The sequence below is a fragment of the Acomys russatus genome, chromosome 4 (assembly GCF_903995435.1).
Source record: "Acomys russatus chromosome 4, mAcoRus1.1, whole genome shotgun sequence".
NCBI lineage: Eukaryota > Metazoa > Chordata > Mammalia > Rodentia > Muridae > Acomys > Acomys russatus.
The window spans coordinates 66,470,518-66,489,203 of NC_067140.1; the positions used below are offsets into that span (position 1 = coordinate 66,470,518).

At 48.7% G+C, this 18,686-nt stretch overlaps 1 protein-coding gene across 1 annotated transcript; it reads right to left on the reverse strand.

The window, feature by feature from the left end:
• Positions 1–4,989: 4,989 nt before the first annotated feature.
• On the reverse strand, positions 4,990–15,720 carry Ubox5 (U-box domain containing 5). The gene is made up of 4 exons (XM_051144632.1): positions 15,446–15,720; positions 11,919–13,116; positions 8,986–9,147; positions 4,990–5,871 (listed from the first exon to the last, which is right to left on the reverse strand). Exons 1-4 carry the CDS (start codon positions 15,497–15,499, stop codon positions 5,663–5,665), a joined length of 1,623 nt encoding a protein of 540 aa, XP_051000589.1. The 5' UTR covers positions 15,500–15,720; the 3' UTR covers positions 4,990–5,662.
• Positions 15,721–18,686: the final 2,966 nt, after the last annotated feature.

Consider the following 18,686-nt stretch of genomic DNA (forward strand, 5'->3'; position numbering starts at 1 on the left):
AGCAGGATCCTGACACCTACTACGCTTAGATGCCATCTAAGACCCTTCCCACAGCCTCCTCCCAGTGTCTGTGTCTGCATGGTGGGGACTCTTCAGTTGACACTGTAGCCGTGATGGACCTGCTTTCACGAGGCCTGAAGCTCACTCTACAGAACGCTTACTGACTTCCGTGCCTCTGGTTCTTCACAGAGGACTCAAGTGGAGGTTACTGTAGCCCACCTGTGGGTCATGACCCATTTCACAGGAGTCACCTAAGACCATTGGAAAATATAGCTATTTTTGGTTGTGAGCCTAGCCTTTAATAGCTGAGCCATCTCCCCAGCCTGAAAATAGATATTTACATTGCCACTCATAACAGTAGCAAAATTAGTTATGGAGTAGCAATAAAAATAATTTTATGGTTGGGGTCACCACAACGTGAGGAGCTGTGTTAAAGGGTCGCAGCATTAGGGAAGGTTGGGAGTCACCGCTATAGATAGTGTGCCAGCGTCAGTCACCAGATCGATGCAGGCAGTGCAAGTGAGATCTGTGGGCGAACACTCAACTGTAGAAACAATAGCTCATATTATTACCTCACGTAACCAAATCTCTTGGTTTTGCTCCCAAACCTAGAGTTGTGTTAATTATTCATACAAAGCATGCAGCGCACTGCCGAGGACACCATCCTTGGATACATTCCTCTCCCTACTTTTCTCTGTGCGTGATGTTGGGAACCAAACCCAGGGAAGGACCTCAGCCCTCTTTTAAACATTTTAATGCAAAGGTTTTTTTTTTTTTTCAACACAGGGTTTCTCTGTGTAGCCTTGGCTGTCTTGAACTTGACTTGTAGGCCAGGCTGGCCTTGAACTCACAGAGATCTGACTGCCTCTGCCTCCCAGAGTGCTGGAATCAAAGGCGTGTGCCATCACGCTCAGCTGCAAAGGTTTTTTTTTTGTTGTTGTTGTTTTGTTTTGTTTTTTTGAGACAGGGTTTCTCTGTGTAGCCTTGGCTATCCTAGACTCACTTTGTAGACCAGGCTGGCCTTGAACTCACAGAGATCCACCTGCTTCTGCCTCCTGAGTACTGGGACTAAAGGCATGTGCCACCATGCCCGGCCAGGTTTTCTTTTTTTTTTTTTTTAAACATGCATGCCCTTCAAGGTATTCATTACTCCCTAGATAATATGAATGCAGTCACATGTCACCTGTTCTTGAGTCTACAGTCTGGATGTAGGTGGTCCCTCAAGGGAGTAATATGGCACCTCATTCCCTAAAGGACCAACCCAAGATGCCACTGCCTGTGCTGCTTTTTATAAACTTAAAAAAATTTTTATTCTAATTTTTAAGAAATTATTTTATGTGTATGAGGGTTTGCCTGGCTGTATATCTGTGCACTATTTGTGTGCCTGGTGGCCCCAAAAGCCAGAAGAGGCCATTGAATGCCCCTGGAGTTACAGATGGTTGTGAGCTGCCATGTCTGGGAGTCAAACCCAGCTCCTCTGGAAGAGCAGACAGTACTCTTAACTGCTAAGTCATCTCTCCAGCCCCTAGTCTAATTTTTAAAATGAATTTTGGGTTGGTTTTTTTTTTTTTTTTTACAATTTCTTACATGTCTGTATTGTATTGCTCTCTCTCTCTCTCCCCTTTACTTAACTCTCTACACTCTCCCTCCCCCTCCCTCCCCCCTCTGCCTCATCTTTGTCTCCTTAGATCCATAACTTTCAGTTGGTGATGTTTTGTGACCCATGTAGTTTAAGCAGGACCATCTGTGTGAACTGAAGGCACTGTCTCCCCTCTGTCTCTGTCAGTAGCAAACAGTTGAGTAGTAAAAGGTAGGGACCCTAAGCCTTCCTCCAGCCTTGCCTGATTGTGATGGGCCCACTCTTTTTCAGAAGAGGTAGCAGATTCCCTAAAACTGGAGTTAGACAAGGTTGTGAGCCACCGTGAGGTGCTAGGAACAGAATGTAGGTCCCCTGCAGGAGCAGGAAGTGTTCTTAACCCCTGGGTGCCCTAAAGGGCCCCTTTCCTCGCTCCCTCCCTCCGTCCCTCACAATTCTTCAAACAGGATCTCTTAATGCAGCTCTGGCTGTCCTGGAACTTGATATGTAGACCAGGCTGACCTCGAACCTAAAGATCCAGGCTCCTGGGTGTCCAGGAGTAGCTTATTTGCCTCATGTGCCAGAGGCCTGGGGTCTGATTCCTCAGGACAGGCACACAGTGGGACAGCATTTTTTTTTTAAAAATAGAACTGTTGGAAGAGACAACAATGTATTTTGCGTGGTGATACGTAGCACCACTAGCAGCTGTGACAAGCTGTCCCTCGCCATCTTTTTTACTTCTGTGTCCTCTGGAAATCCTTCTGCGCAGATTATGAGGATGTGGCAACACTTGCCTACAACTGAATGAGAGCCTGGGTTCCGGTCCAAGCATGGGATTGGGGGAGGGGTGGAAGGTATAGTCACTTCAGCAGGTGGAGCCCCAGGTGGTAGTCAGTGGTTAGTACAGAGTGAGGTTCAAGCCGACGGGGCAACCCCAAGCCATCCTGTGTCCTATTTTAGGGGTCTTCTCTCCTAGGACAAAGGTTTATACAGGGCACACCTGTCTCACAATCCTATCTTGGCCTCACACTGTAATCACGTAGCTGTGATAGTAGACTTGGTCTGTATCTCAACTGTCCAGTCTAGTAGCCGCTGGGAAACATGGCTGGATGGGGACATTAGGAACTTAAAGTCAATTTGCTTTGTTTTCGTTTTATTTATTTAATTTTTAGTTTTTCGAGACAGGATTTCTCTGTGTTATCTTAGCAGTTCCAGGCTTGCTTTGTAGATCAGGCTGGCCTCAAACTCACGGCAACCCACCTGCCTCTGCCTCCCAAGTGCTGGGATTAAAGGCATGTGCCACCACACCCAGCCAATTTGGCTTGTTTTCAGGCAAGGTTTCTCTCTGTAGCCCACGCTGGCCTCACATGCTTAAGGGTTGGGAATACAAGCATTAACCATGACACCCAGCTTTTATTTTAATCACCCAGGAACACAAGGTGACTGTTCTGAACAGTGTGGCTGGCCAGTTCCCAACCCGGCTCTCCCCTTTTCGCTCAGAAGCTGAGGAGATGCTGCACGTGCAAGCAGCCTGGAGGCCAGGTGAGTTGAAGTAGACCTGAATAGGTAGCCGAGTGGGGTTAGCTGTGGGCCAGGTCCTCCTTACAGAGTACCCATGGGAGCTCTGTGGGAGGAGGCCAGCCCCCATTCCTACCCCAGTGGCCGTCACAATGGCATTCAGGTCTGCGTCACAATGCCATTGGCAGTGGGAGGCTGGTCTCTTTGTCTGCAGACCTAGTTACAGGAACTCAGGCGTCAGCGGACCTTGTTCCCTGGGGAATGGAAAGGAGCTCAGCAGTTGAGCGGCCTCAAGATGCAGACTAGGAGGAAGCACAGCAGGTGTGGGGCTGGGCGAGCCAGCCCAGCCCCCCAGCGCAGCGTCCCCAGGACCCAGATGTCCACCTCCAGGCAGCAGGGATTCTCTGTGACCACTGAGCAGCTGCTGATCTTCTCCCTCGTTATCTGGTTCTTCTATTTCTTCTACCTTCAGGACTGACTAAGGCTCCCTTCCACCTGCTCGGGTGGTGGCTGAGGGTCAAAGCCTTGGCCCCGGAGGGCCGCTGAGCAGCTCTCGCCTGCTGACTTAGAGATTGAAGACCCAGCGCCTGGAGCCACTGTGGGCCTCTTGTCTCAGGCTGCCCGCTTTCTGTTCTCAGGAGGCTGCAGCGGCACACGTCTTCATCACGTCTCCAGCCTTGAGCCTCCACTGACCCCATCACCAGGCAAAGGACAGGGCAGCTCTGGAAGACTGCCAGACCAAGGCAAGGTTGTAGCTGCGTCATCTCGGTCAGTGGGAATTGAGCTCTGCAGGGTTACTGGAAGCTGTTTTGTGACGGGCCCCAGTCCCAGTCTCTAATGAGAAATAAAATGCCATGGCACCAAATAACACATTTCTTTTTATTGTGGTGTCTTTGAGACAAGTGTCTGCTAGGTAGCCTAGGCTGGCCTTGAACCTGCAGCAGTCCTGCTGTTTCCACTTACAAGCTTACACTACAGCTGGCTTTCATTCTTGTATCCTACGAAGAAAAAGAGCAGTTCCTTGGGGTTGGGGTCAGATCTTGAAGAGAAAAACTTACTCACATTACTGGTGTGGGCATGGCTCCCCTGGACGCACGGTGGGTCTTGCCCACCCCAGGGGCTCTCAGATCTGGACCCTCCATAGAGCTGCAGGAGAGTGGCAACTTGGGGGCTCTTAGGAGTCAGGGCAGGGACGGCTCCAGCACTCACATGGCTGTGTGGAGGCTCAGCAGGAGGTGGGCTGGCTACTCCAGAGACGTGGCGGGTTATGGGTAGGTCTCACCCTGGACCACCCTATGTAGTTGGATGGGCTAAGCACACAACTGAGAACTTAAGGGACGCTCTGGCAGAGTGAGGATATGAGGAGCCACCATGCCATGCAGGGCGGCCTATCATGCAGACCCTGGTGTGTCATATAAAGACTGCAGCACAGTAGGCACTGGAGGTGTGTAGGGGGAAGGAGGTGACATGTCCCCTACTGGCAGCCTCTGTGGACACATACCCCTGGGAACTCTGAAAGCAGATTCCTTGAGCCCTGGACAACCTGAAGACACAACATGTGGCTCAAGAGACTGTGATTTATCTCAAGACAAAGTGGATCAGGCCTGGAAGGATGGGGACAGTGTGATGACCTGCACAAATATTCCTGTCATGGCTGGAAGCTCCCCTTAGGGTGAGCAGAGCTGTGTGGAATCCTTTTCTTGGGACTCCATAAGGTTTAATTTTGAATGGGAAGAAACAAAAATGTAGTCTAGGGAGCCAGTGAGGTGGGTCAGAAGGTCGAGGAGCCTGCCACCTCGCTGACAACCCGAGTTTCTGTGAGCACACAGGAGTGAGCGGACTCCTGGAGGGTGTGCTCTGACTTCCAAGGGCACACCATGGCACACGTGTGCCCACACATATACAGAATGTGCTAAAAACTGCCTATAAAAAGTATTTTCCTGCAGCGGGCTACATAAGGAATAGGAGTCTCCTCCCTCAGAAGCGGCAGCAGGACCAACCACACATGTCTGGTCTGGCAGAGGCTGCTTGCCCTCCTCCCCTGGCACTGACACACCCACACTGGAGAGATCTGAACCACTGCCTGACCAGTGGCAGCAACTGCATATGGCTGTCCTGTCCTGTGTGCCAGAAGGAAGCCCTGGTCAATGTCAACTGTCACTTTATTAAGGCTCCAAGTGTCTGCAGGGGTGGGTACACAGGGCTAACTCACGTGCTTGAGAGCTGTGTGAGGTCCCAAGTCAGTCTAGTGACTCCACCCACAAAGCTCCATTGGAAGGCTGTCTGCAGACAACATGGGCATCAGGGGTGCTTCTGAACAGTTGGGGCTGGCTCTGGTTGGGTGTGGTAAGGCGGGTCAGAAGAACAGGATGTCTTCATCAGCCCAGCCTATGGCTTTATTATCCTGTTCTTGCCTAAGAAGGAACGGGGTGTCCTGACCCAGTCCCCATAACACACAATGAGGTGCTCAAGCCCAGGAGAGAACAGGGGCACTGGGATCCTGTTTTTGTTTCCTCCACCTGCAGGTAGCCCCCCCAAAATGGGGCTTCTCTGGTTGAGGCTGGCCACTCAAAAATGGACCCGCAGCACATCCTGGCTGGTGCCTGGCTGCTGGCAGGCTGTGCAGATGATGGGCTGGGAGCGCTGCTGCTCACTCAGGCAGGGCCGGCACAGGAGGTGGCCACAGGGCAGCTGGTACACAGGCTCCTTTGTGGAGTAGGAAGAAAATGCTCTCTTGCAGGAGGCACATTCTGGACCAGAAACGCTCCTGGGATGCTCTGAGGAATCAGAAAAACGAGGCAGGGTGAGGTGAGGTGGTTCCTTAGTGCACGCTTTGTCCCCGGAAGCTAGGAGCGGGGGACCTCCCTCCTACATGGCTCTCAGTCTTGGTAATGTGTACAGATGTCCAAGAACTGGCTTCTGAACCCAGTCCACAGGACCAGGCAGGCCTGCCCCCTGCTCTCCCAAACTAAGCAAACAGTACCCAGGCAAAGCTCACCCTGACAAGAGAAAACTGCAAGGAGAGGCGGAAGCAGAACGTGGCCCAAATGCCAGGCTCACAACAGTCGGGGCGGAGGGAAACCGCCAGAGGGGCAGCTTCAGTGTGCAGCGGCCTTCTATCCCCCAATCCCTTTCTCAAACTGGCTTTCAGCTAGCCCTCTCACTACAAGACTCACTGCAAGCCTGCCTCAGGCCTCCAAACAAGAACAGCTCTGCTCCCCTAACATTCTGGCTCTTCCCTGTGGTTTAAAGGAGCTGCCTGCCTAAAAAATACAGAGGCCAGGCTGGCCTATTTTCAAAGCTCACTCCCCAATACTTGGGGACCCCAAGTTACCTTAAACCACTTTGCAAAAAGTCCTTGTTTTTGTTTTTGTTTTCTTGGAGGGGAGTCCCCTGTGATTTTTTTTCTTTTTGGGGGCAAGTTCTCCCATGCCACAATATGCCTGTGGAGGTGAGAGAACAACTTTGTGGAGTCACCTTTATATGGGTTCTGGGGTGTGAACTCGTCACTAGGCTTGTCATGCAGGGGCTAGGAAGGTGATCCTGACTTTACGATCTTCTTGCCTCAGCCTCTTGTGAGTTTGGGACTACAGCTGTGAGCCACTACTCCTGGCTTGGAAATTCTTACCTCAAGCCCCTGGTTTCTTTTTTTCTTCTTTCTTTCTTTCTTTTCTTTTTCTTTTTTTTTTTTTTTTTCCAAGACAGGGTTTCTCTGTGTAGCCTTGGCTGTCCTGGACTCATTTTGTAGACTAGACTCGCCTCAAACTCACAGCGATCCACCTGCCTCTGCCTCCCAAGTGCTGGGATTAAAGGCATGCCCAGCAAGCCCTGATTTCTTTTAAAAAAAAAAATAATAAATTAAAAAAAAATTATGTGCATGAGTGTTTTGCCTGCATGTATGTCTTTGTACTGTGTGTGTGCCAGGTGTCCACAGAAGCCATAAGGAGCATTAGATCCCCTGGAACGAGAGCTACAGACGGCTGTGAGGGAGAATTTGGATGCTGGGAATTGAACCCAGGTTCTTTGCAAGAACAAGTTCTCTCTCTCTCTCTTTCTCTCTTTAAAGAGATTTATTTATTTATTTATTTATTTATTTATTTATTTATTTAATTCATATGGGTATTTTGTCTACCTGTATGTTTGCACACCAGAAAAGATCATTGGATCCCATGGATCTACAATTATAGATGGTCGTGAGCTAATATGTGGGTACTGAGAATTGAACTCAGAACCTCAGGAAGAGAGGCCAATGCTCTTAACCACTGAGCTACCTCTCCAGCTCAGAACAAGTACTCTTAATTTTTAATCTGTCCAGCCCACTCTGGTCTTATAAATCTTTGTATGTTTCCGGGTGGTGGTGGCGCACGCCTTTAATCCCAGCACTCGGTAGGCAGAGGCAGGCAGATCGCTGTGAGTTCGAGGCCAGCCTGGTCTACAAAGAGAGTCCAGGACAGCCAAGGCTACACAGAGAAACCCTGTCTTGAAAAAAAAATCTCTGCATGTGAATGCAGGTGTATGTGTGCCACAGCCTGAGTATGGAAGCCAGAGGACAGCCTCGGTTGTTGGTCCTACCCTTCACCTTGACACAGGGTCTCCTGTTTGTCCCTGCCTTCATCAGGCTAGCTAGTCTACATGTTTCCAGGGATTCCTTGGGAGTAGGGGTAGAGACGCTGAGTAGGAAGATTAAGTTCAAGGCCAACCTGGACTACATAGGAAGTAATGCACTAGCCAGAGCCGTGTAGTAAGATCCTGTCTCTGTGTATCATTCTTGCACATGGGAGGCTGAAGTGGAAGAATCACTCCAAGTCTGAAGCCAGTGTAGGCTCCACACCCCCCTTCTTTCCCCTGACCCGCTTCCCCTTTGTTTAATAAGGGGGGCAGGGCTGGCTCAATGATTAAAGAGCACCGGTTTCTCTTGCAGAGGACCTGGCTTTGGTGGCTAACAACACCTGTAACTCCAGTTTCAGAAGACAGAACCCAGACATATGTGCAGGTGAAACACTCATACACTTAAAACAAATGGAAAGAGCAAGAATAGGGGAGCAATCCAGTCAGTGACTCACTTTGTACCTACCACACAACATAACCCTAGGCTAAATTTTTGTTTGTTTGTTTTGTTTTTTGAGACAGGATTTCTCTGTGTTAGCCTTGGCTGTCCTGGACTTGCTTTGTAGACCAGGCTGGTCTTGAACTCACAGCAATTCACCTGCCTCTGCCTCCCAAGTGCTGGGATTAAAGGCGTGTATCACCACCACCCGGCTCTAATTTTGGGGGGAGGGGATTTGGCTCAGTAATCTACCACTGTGCTTTTCTAGTTAAAAATGTTACCCAGAAAGGCAGAAGGTGACATCTGAAGCCTAAACCTTTCTTCACATGGACATAAAGTAGCCCAGCTGTCAGAAGAGGGCAGGATTAGGAAACAGGAAAGGAGCATCGATGTCCAGCAGAGAAGTGTGCGGCCCACACAGGCAGGCGTGGTGGGCGCCTTTGTAATCCCAGCACTTGGGAGCCAGAAAGTTCAAGGCCAGCAAGACAGCAGCCTGTGTCAAAACAATCAAAACAAAACCTGAAGCCGGCCACCAAGATGGGACCTGACAGCCTATGACCATAGAGGGGGAGGAGGGGCCCTCGGTCTTAGAACTAGGGGAGGGGAATAGGGTGAAAGGGGGGGGGGGGAGGAACGGGAGGACACAATTGATGGGATAACAACTGGTAATCTGAAAAAAAAAAAAAAAGAAAAAAAAAACCTATAGCAAAGACAGCCAGGCTTGCGCCCACAGAGCAGCAGGGCTGACTGAAGGCCTCGCCAGCGATGAGCCCATTTCCAGGCAGCCCAAAAAGGCTAGGCCCAGCCTCCTGCACAGGTAGATGCTAGAACCCCAGAAGATTACCGGCACTGGGGTCTGGCCTCCTAGAAGCGCTGCTCCCTCTTGTGCCGAGCTGCTGGAGCTGCCCCTTGGTGAGCCGGGCAGTGAAGGAAGGCAAGGAGCCAAGGGTGGAAGTCAAGGCAATTTCCAAACTTTGCGACAGCTTCTGCTCATGGGACACTGGACCTGTTGAGATACATAGACCGTCATATCCAAGAAGGCCCAGCAAAAGGGAAACAGCCACAGGTCCTTGGAGGACCAGAAAATGACCCTTCTAACTTCAGACACGTGGGTGTAATGTCTCCAGGATGGTTGTGGCAGAACAAGGGAGTCAGGGTTCTGGGGACCCTCACACTCCTCCCATCTCTAAGGCCTACAGAGAGCTCTGAGCTTTCTCTAGCTTCTCCCTGAGTGTTGTGCAGGAGAGAGCCATCTGGAGGCTTCAGAGCAGAACTGCACCTACCTTTTCTTTTCTTCCCTCATTTATTTTGTGGTGCTGGGATATAGCCCAGGCCTTGTGATTTCCGGACAGTGTACCACTCACTCAGCTACACCCCAAGCCCTGTGTTACATCCTGGAAGGCCTTCCTGCTGGCCCAGGAAATGATGAGACAAGCAGAGACCAGCTCCGTACAGTGCCTACCACACTCTAGCCTCGGCCTCAGCTTATTGCCTCTTGTTTTGTTTTGTTTTTGAGACAAAGTTATCACTATGTAGCCCAGGTTGGCCTCAAACTCACGTTGATTCTTCAGCTTCTGCCTCTTGAATGTTGGAATTACAGGCTTTGGCTTTGCTACCATGCCTTTCTGATTAGGGGGGGGAAAAAACCTCAAGTGCCAGGGAAGTGGCCCTGTCAGTATACACCTCCATCAAGACCACGAGGACCTGCGTTTGATTCCCCTGGGATCCGTGGCAGATCCAGGATGGTGGAACACACCATGATCCCAGTTCTCAGGAGGCAGAGAAAGGCAGACACCTTGAGCCTGCTGGTCATGCAGGCCCGGCAACCCGAATTCAATCCCTGGAACCCACAGAGGAAGAGAATAACTATCCCTGAAAGCTAGCCTCTCACCTCCACACAGGTACATGGCACATGAGTGTACACACACACACACACACACACACACACACACACACACACACACACACACACTAGAATAATATCATTATTATATAATAACTTTTAAAAAGTAGAGAGTAATTGAGAAAAGATTATAAGCAATCCAACTGGGCCAAGTGAGGAGTGTGTGTTTTACTCTCTAGGGTGGCACGCGCCTGTGAACCTAGTACTTGGATGGTAGAGGTAAGAGAATAAGTTCAAAGTCACCCCAGCAACACAGAGCTCCAGGGCAGCCAGGGCTACACAAGACACAACAACAACAACAACAACAACAACAGAAGTCCTCTTTAAATCTCTTAACTTAAAGAAGGGAGTGGAGCTGTACATCATTAGTCCCAGTACTCACGAGGCAGGTGGATCTCCAAATCAGAGGCTAGCCTGGTCTATAGAACAATTTCAGGACAGCCACGGCTACACAAGAAAACCCTGTCTCAAGCTCAAACCAAAACCAACCAACCAAACAAACAAACATATCTTGCCAATCTTAAAAGGTCACATGGTTCATCACACATTTCCAAAGCCAGCCAGGGGTCTGCCTTGCTCAGGTGGTAGTAGAATGCTGGAAAAGGCGGGGAAAGCTTAGACCGCTCAAATCTCACACTCAGCAACAATACAGCTTGCTCTCCTATTCACCCGCCATGCTTTCTTCCTCAGAGGCAGGCCTCCCGCCTCAGACCTGTCTACTTTCCTGTGCGCTGAGGTACCTCACAGGGGAGACAACAGAACCACACAGTGTTCTTCCAGCACTCTCCTCTGCGAAGACTAGACATAGTGTCACAAAGGCATGTAGACACACGACATATTGAAGGTTCCAGAAAAGAAGGCATGGTCTGCTTTAAGGGGCCTACTGTTTCTCCTCCCAGCAGGTCTGAATAGAGGATTCAAGACAGGAAGAGCAATGATCTGACAAGAAAGCATGAAGGAAGCACAAAGCACAAGCTCACTGGATGACAGCACAGAACATGGTGACAGGGCTCAGGAACAGTCAGGTGTGGGGGCCTGACCGGAGGACCAACAGTTGAACACCAGCCAGGACTACACAGTGAGCTTTAGCCTGAGCTACAAAATGAAACCCCCTTTCTCTGTAAATAAACAAACAACATTTTAAGAAAGAAAAAGCCCAATATAGTGGCGTACACCTTTAGTCCTAGCAGGCTGGCAGATCACTGAGTTAAAGGCCAGCCTAGTCTACAAAGAGTTCCAGATAGCCAAGGCTATGACACAGAGAAACTCTGTCTCAAAAAAAAAAAAAAAAAAAAAAATAGGGCGAGAGAGTTGGCTCAGAGGTTAAGAGCACTGACTGCTCTTCCAAAGGTCATCAGTTCAATTCCCAGCAACCGCATGGTGGCTCACAACCATCTGTAATGAGATCTGGTGCCTTCTTCTGGCTTGCAGGCAGAATACTGTATACATTAAAAATAAATAAATAAATAAAAAAGAAAAGAAAGAAAGAGGAGGGAGAGGGGCTGGAGAGATGGCTCAGAAGTTAACACCACTGGCTGCTCTTCCAGAGGACCTGAGTTCAATTCCCAGCAACCGCATGGTGGCTCACAACTATGAGTACTGCTACCCAATGCCCTCTTCTGGCGTGCATGAAAACAGCACGCTGATATACATAATAGAAATAATAAATAGATAAACGAAAAAAGAAACCTCAGAATAATAAAAGAACACACACAACCCTGTGGGGCTTCCAGTGACAAGCCCTAACGCAAACGAGAAGAGACACGGCCCCAGACTCAAAAAGCCAAGCTCGTAAAGCATAAAGGCAAGGAGAGCGACACCATGTCAGCAGGAAGAGCAGGGATGACAACCACAGACACAGAAGGGAGAGTCACCTGTGGAACAGTCCATGTCTGTTGGGCTGGGCTCACTGGGGGCTTTCATCTTCTTGGCAGTCGGCTCTGAGGTAGTGGGCGAGAGCAGAGGGCTTGTGGCAGCATTAGAAGCGTGCATGCCGGGGCTGCTGCCTGAGCTGTGTTCAGCCTGCTCCAGCTTCCTTTTCCTTGAGGGCAGGGTAATGACAGAAGGGGTCATTGATGATGTAATCTGTGCTCTCCCAAGCAGGTGACAGCCAGAAACAGAGTGCTGGAGTAGGAAACGGTCGATCCGGGCCTTCAGGGAAGGATGAGGTAGGGGCTGGGACTGGGGAGTAAAGGCTAACCCTGTGAAAGGGTCGCTGGGCACTCGGCCCCAAGCAGCTTCGCTGAGGTTACACTTCTCCAGAGTGCTCTGGTCAATGACCTTGCCTGAGGGCAGCAGCATGGGGCACGGCATGATCTCCAGGGTGATGGGGTCTAGGAACTCCTCTGGCACATCATGAACCACCTCAAACATCTCCTGTACGGTGCAGGGAGCCTGCTGGCTCTCAGACTGACCCCCGGCATCACAGTCACTCTCCATGGGCAAGGCTGGAGTGTGCAGACCCAAGTTCTGAGGCAGGCTTTCTGATGCTATCAACAAGACTCGGTTAATCACCTCCTGAGAGCAGGTCTTGGCTGGCTGACCCCACACCTCTAAACGTTTGATGCTAGAGACGCCATTGCCTGTCACGTGGGTGATGCCGATCTTGAGGTGGGCCACATGGCTAAGGGAAAGAGCCCCTTTATTCCAGAGTTCCTGGGCTACCACAGCAGGAGAGAGGAGTGTGACTTCCATTGGGCTAAAAGGTGGCCTGGCCTTGAAGCCCCTGTGGGTGAACACCACATGGTTCTGATTTTTCAGTAAGACTTTGCCTACCAAAGTGAAGGTCTCCTTGTTTGGGACTGACGGCTCCATGAGGCCTGTAGTCCAGCACTCCTGTGAATCCTGAGAGGCTCTGCTAGATAAGGCAGACGTGTATAGTTCCAGGCCAGTGACATTCTGACCTCCCCCAGCTGTGAGATCTATGTTAATCCTACAGAGTTCCACATTAAAGGGAAAGGAAACCGTCACATAGACTGGAGGTCTAATGAAATACTCTGTCCTAAAGCCATGGCTTCTCTTTATGAGGTCCTCAGAGATGAGATTTTCTACTTCGTAACCATCAGCTGACACCTAGGTTTAAGAACAAACAGGAGACACACTGATCCAAATGAAGACAAGTGGCTTTCAAAAACTTGTCACTTACAACAATACTTAAAAAAAAAGATTTATTTATTTATTTTATGTATATGAGTGCTCTATCTGCAGGTATACCTGCAGGCCAGAAAAGGACATCAGATCACATTATAGATGGTTGTGAGGCACCATGTAGGTGCTGGGAATTGAACTCAGGACCTCTGGAAGAGCAGCCAGTGCTCTTAACTGCTAAGCAATCGGTCCAGCCCTCAAAATACTTTTTTATTTTAATTTAATTTAATTTATTTATTTTTAAGGTTTTTTGAGACAGGGTTTCTCTGTGTAGCTTTAGCTGTCCTGGACTCACTTTTGTAGACCAGGCTGGCCTCAAACTCACAGTGATCTGCCTGCCTCTGCCTCCCGAGTGCTGAGATTAAAGGCGTGTGCTAGCACACCCAGAAAAATATTTTTAATGTTAATGTTTATTTTTATGTATGTGGGTGTTTTGCCTGTTTGAACGTTTGTGTAACACATGTATGCAGTGCCCATAGAGACCAGAAGAGGGCATCAGATCCCCTGGAACTGAAGTCCCAGATAGTTGTGAGGCACCATGTGGGTAACTAGAAATTGCATCTGGGTCCTCTGGAAAAATAGCCAGTGCTCTTAACCACTGAGTCATCTTTCCAACTCTGCAAAAGTTGATTTTAAGGAAGACTTTATATCTGTTAAACTGAATTATCTCAAGTTCTTGGAGGCACTCAGTATCATGGCAAAGGCTGAAGGGAAATGTCCCCAAGCACGATCAATTATTAAAAATATGAGAATAAGAATAAGCCAGGAACCGTGGTACATATCTGTATCCCAGCACTTGGAAGGTAAAGCAGGATGATCGGAATTCAACATCTTCTTTTCTCTCTTTCTGTCTTCGGATTTTTGAGACACGATTTCTCTGTGTAGTCCTGGCTGTCCTGTAACTCACCACATAGGCCAGGCTGCTGCCTGTCTCTGCCTTGCTAATGCTGGGATTAAAGGTGTGGGCTGAAGACCATCCTATGGGGTCAGCGAGACTACGTGAGAGCCTTGTCTCAAACAAGCAAAACAAAACAAAAACAACAGTACATAATACTGTGTGCGGTGGTTCAATAAATCCCCACACTTGAGACTGAGGAAGAAGGGTCACTTCAAGGTCATCCTTGGCTATATAGTGGCATACAGGCCAGCCTGGGCTGCATGAGACTGTCTTTAAAGAAACAAAAACAAGGGCTGGAGAGATGGCTCAGAGGTTAAGCGCACTGGATGCTCCTCCAAAGGTCCTGAGTTCAAGCCTCAGCAACCACAGTGGCTCACAGCCATCTACAATGAGAGCTGGTGACCTCTTCTGGCCTACAGGGGTACATGCAGGCAGAGCAATGTATACATAATAGTAAGTAAATAAATCTTAAAAATAAAAACAAAAACAGCTGGGCATGGTTGTGCATGCTTTTAATCCTAGCACTTGCATTCTCTGTGAGTTTGAGGCCAGCTTGGTCTACATACAAATCAAGTCTAAGACAGCCAGGGCTGTTATACAGAGAAGCCCTGTGCCAGAAAACCTAAAAAACCAAAACCAAACCAATGAGTCCAGGAAAGCCAAGACTACACAGAGAAACCTTGTCTCAAAAAACAAAACAAAACAAAACAAAAACAGCTGGACATGGTGGCTCATGCCTTTAATCCCAGCACTTGGGAGGCAGAGGCAGGTGGATCTCTGAGTTCGAGATCAGCCTGGTATACAAAGTGGGTCCAGGACAGCCAGGGCTACACAGAGAAACCCTGTCTCAAAAACAAACAAACAAACAAACAAAACAAAATAAAACAAACAAAAAACGAAAAGCAAGGTCCGGAGAAACGTCTCAGTGGACTCCCAGCACCTGGCTGGCCTTGAACTCACGGCAATTGTTCTGACTTTCTGCTTCCTGCCTGCTAAGATTAAAGGCATGCACCACAACACCTGGCAAATGAATCTTAAAAACTAAACAAAAAGCAAGTCAAGAATAACAAAACCATGAGAGGAAAGAGGAAGGGAAGGAGGGAGGGAGAGAAAGGAGACAGAGATGAATTCTACTCTGCTATGACAGGTGACACTGACTGGCAGCGAAGAAAGGGCACAATTAAGTCTACTTTTCACAAAATGCGTCAGAGTGCTCAGGGTTCCCAGTGACTGGCTAAACGCTGTCTGGTGGGACTTAAGCGTGCCGAACAGTAAGGCCACATGCACGAGCCGGGAAATGGGCAGAAGCACAAAGGGTAGACCGAATGCGCACGTGCGCGTCCTTGTTTGGTTTACCTTGTTGCAGTGAATTCTTGGTCTGAACTGTGGGAGGCAAAGATTTATTACCATCTTTGTGGCTGAAAGAATAGCTTCCAAGCATCAGAAACAGCCTTTAAAAAAGAGTGAAACTCAGTATTAGTCAGACACATTAAAATTCAGCTCTAAACTTTGAGGATTTGAATGGAAGAGAGGAACAAATAGGGCAGGAGCAGAACCTCCAGTACATTCTCCGAGTCCACACACACCACTTCCCTGTACCCACTGATACTGGGGAGACTACTCACTGGAAGGAAGGCTGGAGAGATGGCTCAGAGGTTAAGAGCACTGGCTGCTCTTCCAAAGGTCCTGAGTTCAATTCCCAGCAACCACATGGTGGCTCACAACCATCTGTAATGAGGTCTGGTGCCCTCTTCTGGTGTGCAGGCAGAACACTATATACATAATAAATAAGTCTTTAAACAAACAAACAAACAAAAGAACTTGGGGGCGCTATCATGGCATGGAATCACAAGCATGGCATTTATGGCCATTTACTTTAGTAGACCTGATTCCCTCTTCTTCTTTTTTTAATCAAAAAATTGTTACTGGGTATGTACGCATATGATACATGTGTAAGGCCGCACGTGCCACAGCCCATGTGGCAGTTGGAGGACAGCTTCAGACAGCTGGTTTTCTCTGTTCATCTCTCTACGGGTTCTAGGCATTTAACTGAGGCCACGGGGCTTAGAGTGCAGGTGTCTCTACTCTCTGAGCTATCTCACTAATCCCGCAGATTCCCACATTTTAAAAATTTGTGTATAATTACATTTCTTTACTTACCGTGCGTGTGAAAGTGTGGCTCACGTATGCCACAGTGTGAGAGGACAACTTGGCAGGAGTACTATGGGAGCCCTAAGGTCATCAGGCTTTCACGACAAGTGCCTTTACTGGCCATGCCACCTCTCCTATCCCAAAGTGCTTAATAAATTAAAATTAGGGTAGCTTCTAAAAGAAGGCTCAGAAGTTAAGAGCACTGGCTGTTCTTCCAGAGGACCCGGGTTCCATTCCTAGCACCTACATGATGGCTCACAGCCACCTGTAACTCAGGCCAAGGGGCTCTGATGCCGTCTTCTGGCCTCTTTGGGCACCAGGCATGCATGTGGTACAAAGGCATATCATGCAGGCAAGGAAACCGCCCCTGGCCCCGCCCCCCACATTAATATATGATATACAAATGTGGAAGTCTTTTTTGGTTTGGTTTGGTTTGTGTTTTTGAGATAAGGTCTCTAGCAGCCCAGGCTGTGAGCTTCTGATCCTCTTACCTGTAGTTTCCAAGAGGTATGTGTCAGTTTATGTGGTAATGAAGATTAAATCAGCGCCTTCCCGTCACAGTCTCAATCAGTTCCCAAAGCTGCTCCAACTTGATCAACGGTGGCCAACTGTACGAGCACATTACTGAAGCCTCTGAGCCCAGGACAGACGCACGCACTGACTGCCTTTCTCCACAGCACTTACTGAGTCGGGAGGAAGAGAACAGAGGCTGTTCAGGCCGTCCACATTAAATTATCTTCATTGTCAACCTCAATGTCACCTCTTGCTTTCTTTCTGGTATCTTTGGGGACTGTGGCAGCTCATATCCCATGCTACCACCTGACAGATTTCTCAGGAGTTAGATGGGATCCTCTCCTGTAGCAAAACAAATGTTAACACACTGACACAGTGTTAGGGCTGGGGTGTAACTCAGTGCTAGAGCATTTGCCTAGTTAGCATGCATGAGGCTCTGGGCTCAATACCAAGCACCACAAATAGCTTTAAAATATATATATATAACTTAAGGCTCAGTTGTAAATACAGCTCAGTGGTAGAGAGATTGACTAGCACTTGTTAGACTCTAGGTCCAATGCCCAGCAACAGAAAATTTAAACAATATAATTTAGTTGCTATATATAGTGGCTTCAGTGAGAACGGCCCCCACAGGCTCCTGTGTTTGAATGGTTGGTCCCCAGTTATTGAAACTGTTTAGGAAAGGTGAAGAGGTGTGGCCTTGTTGGAGGAGGCATTGTCACTGAAGGAAGTGTCAAAAGCTCACAGCAGGCCCATCTGTTGGTCTCTGTCTCTCTGCCTGAAACTAGCACATCAGGTGTGAGCTCTCAGCTGCTTCTCCAGTATCAAGGCTGCGTGCCTGCCTGCCTGCCACCATGCTCCCTGCCACGGTGACCATAGACTAACACCCTGAAACGGTAAGCAAGCCCCCAAATTGTTTTTTTTTTTTTTTCCTGAGCTGCTTTGGTCATGGTCTCTCCCCCTGCCACAGAACAGTAACTAAAATGCTATATTAGTCTGGAGAAAAGGGTTTGGTTGGCTTACACTTTCACATCTCAGTCAGAGCAGAAACTGAGCAGCGACCTGGAGGAGGAACTGAAGCAGAGACCCAGGCAGAATGCAGCTTCCTGGCTTTCTCGTCACAGCTTACTAAACTTGCATTTCCTTCATATGCCCTAAGACCACCTGCCCAGGGCTGGCACTGACCAGTGGGCTACACCCTCCCACATCAATCATTAATCAAGCAAATGACCCACAGACTTGCCTGGTGGACGCTTTGTTTGTTTGTTTGATTGATTGAGATAGGGTTTCTCTATGTAGCCTTGGCTATCCTGGAACTCACTGTGTAGACCTGGCTGGCCTAGAACTCATAGACATCCGACTGCCTTTGCTTTCACAGTGCTGAGATTAAAGGTGTGCACTACCGCAGCTAGCTGGATTTTTTTTTTTTTTTTTTTTTTTTTTTTTTAAATCTGGTGCCCATGAAAACCAGAAGGGTATGTCAGATCCCCTGAGACTGGGGCTGCCATGTAGTGGGTCCTCTGGAAGAGTAGTTGGTACTCCTAACCACTGGGCCATCTCTCCAGTCCTCAACACTTTTTCAACTGAGGTTCTCCTCTCTTCCCAGATCACTCTAGCTTGTGTGACATTCACCAAAAACTAACCAGCACAGTAGGACACAAGGTGGGACAACATGTTAGCTAACAACCACAGCATTTCTAAGATACTCCTTTTCTCAAGCTGACCCTCTGGGTGGTGTACTGGACTGGCCTATGCCCAGCCCAGCCACTATCCCCACCAAGCTCCTTGCCATACAGCACAGATGCACGTACTTAGCTGTTCTGCAATGCTGTGTAGAAACCAGTTTGTAGTGAGGGATGCAGTGCTCTTAAGTTAAAATGATCATTCTCTACTCTGCCTGGCATGCTCTTTTTGAGACCACGAGAAATTCCTC

Bases quoted from the DNA above. Each gene is read 5' to 3' on its own strand.
- Ubox5 (XM_051144632.1), bottom strand. From the start codon at position 15,499: ATGGTAATAAATCTTTGCCTCCCACAGTTCAGACCAAGAATTCACTGC. The intron at 13,117-15,445 runs GTAAACCAAACA...TCTTAAACCTAG, and splicing joins CAAGAATTCACTGCAACAAG to GTGTCAGCTGATGGTTACGA. The intron at 5,872-8,985 runs GTAATCTTCTGG...CTGATTCCTCAG, and splicing joins GAGGCCAGACCCCAGTGCCG to AGCATCCCAGGAGCGTTTCT.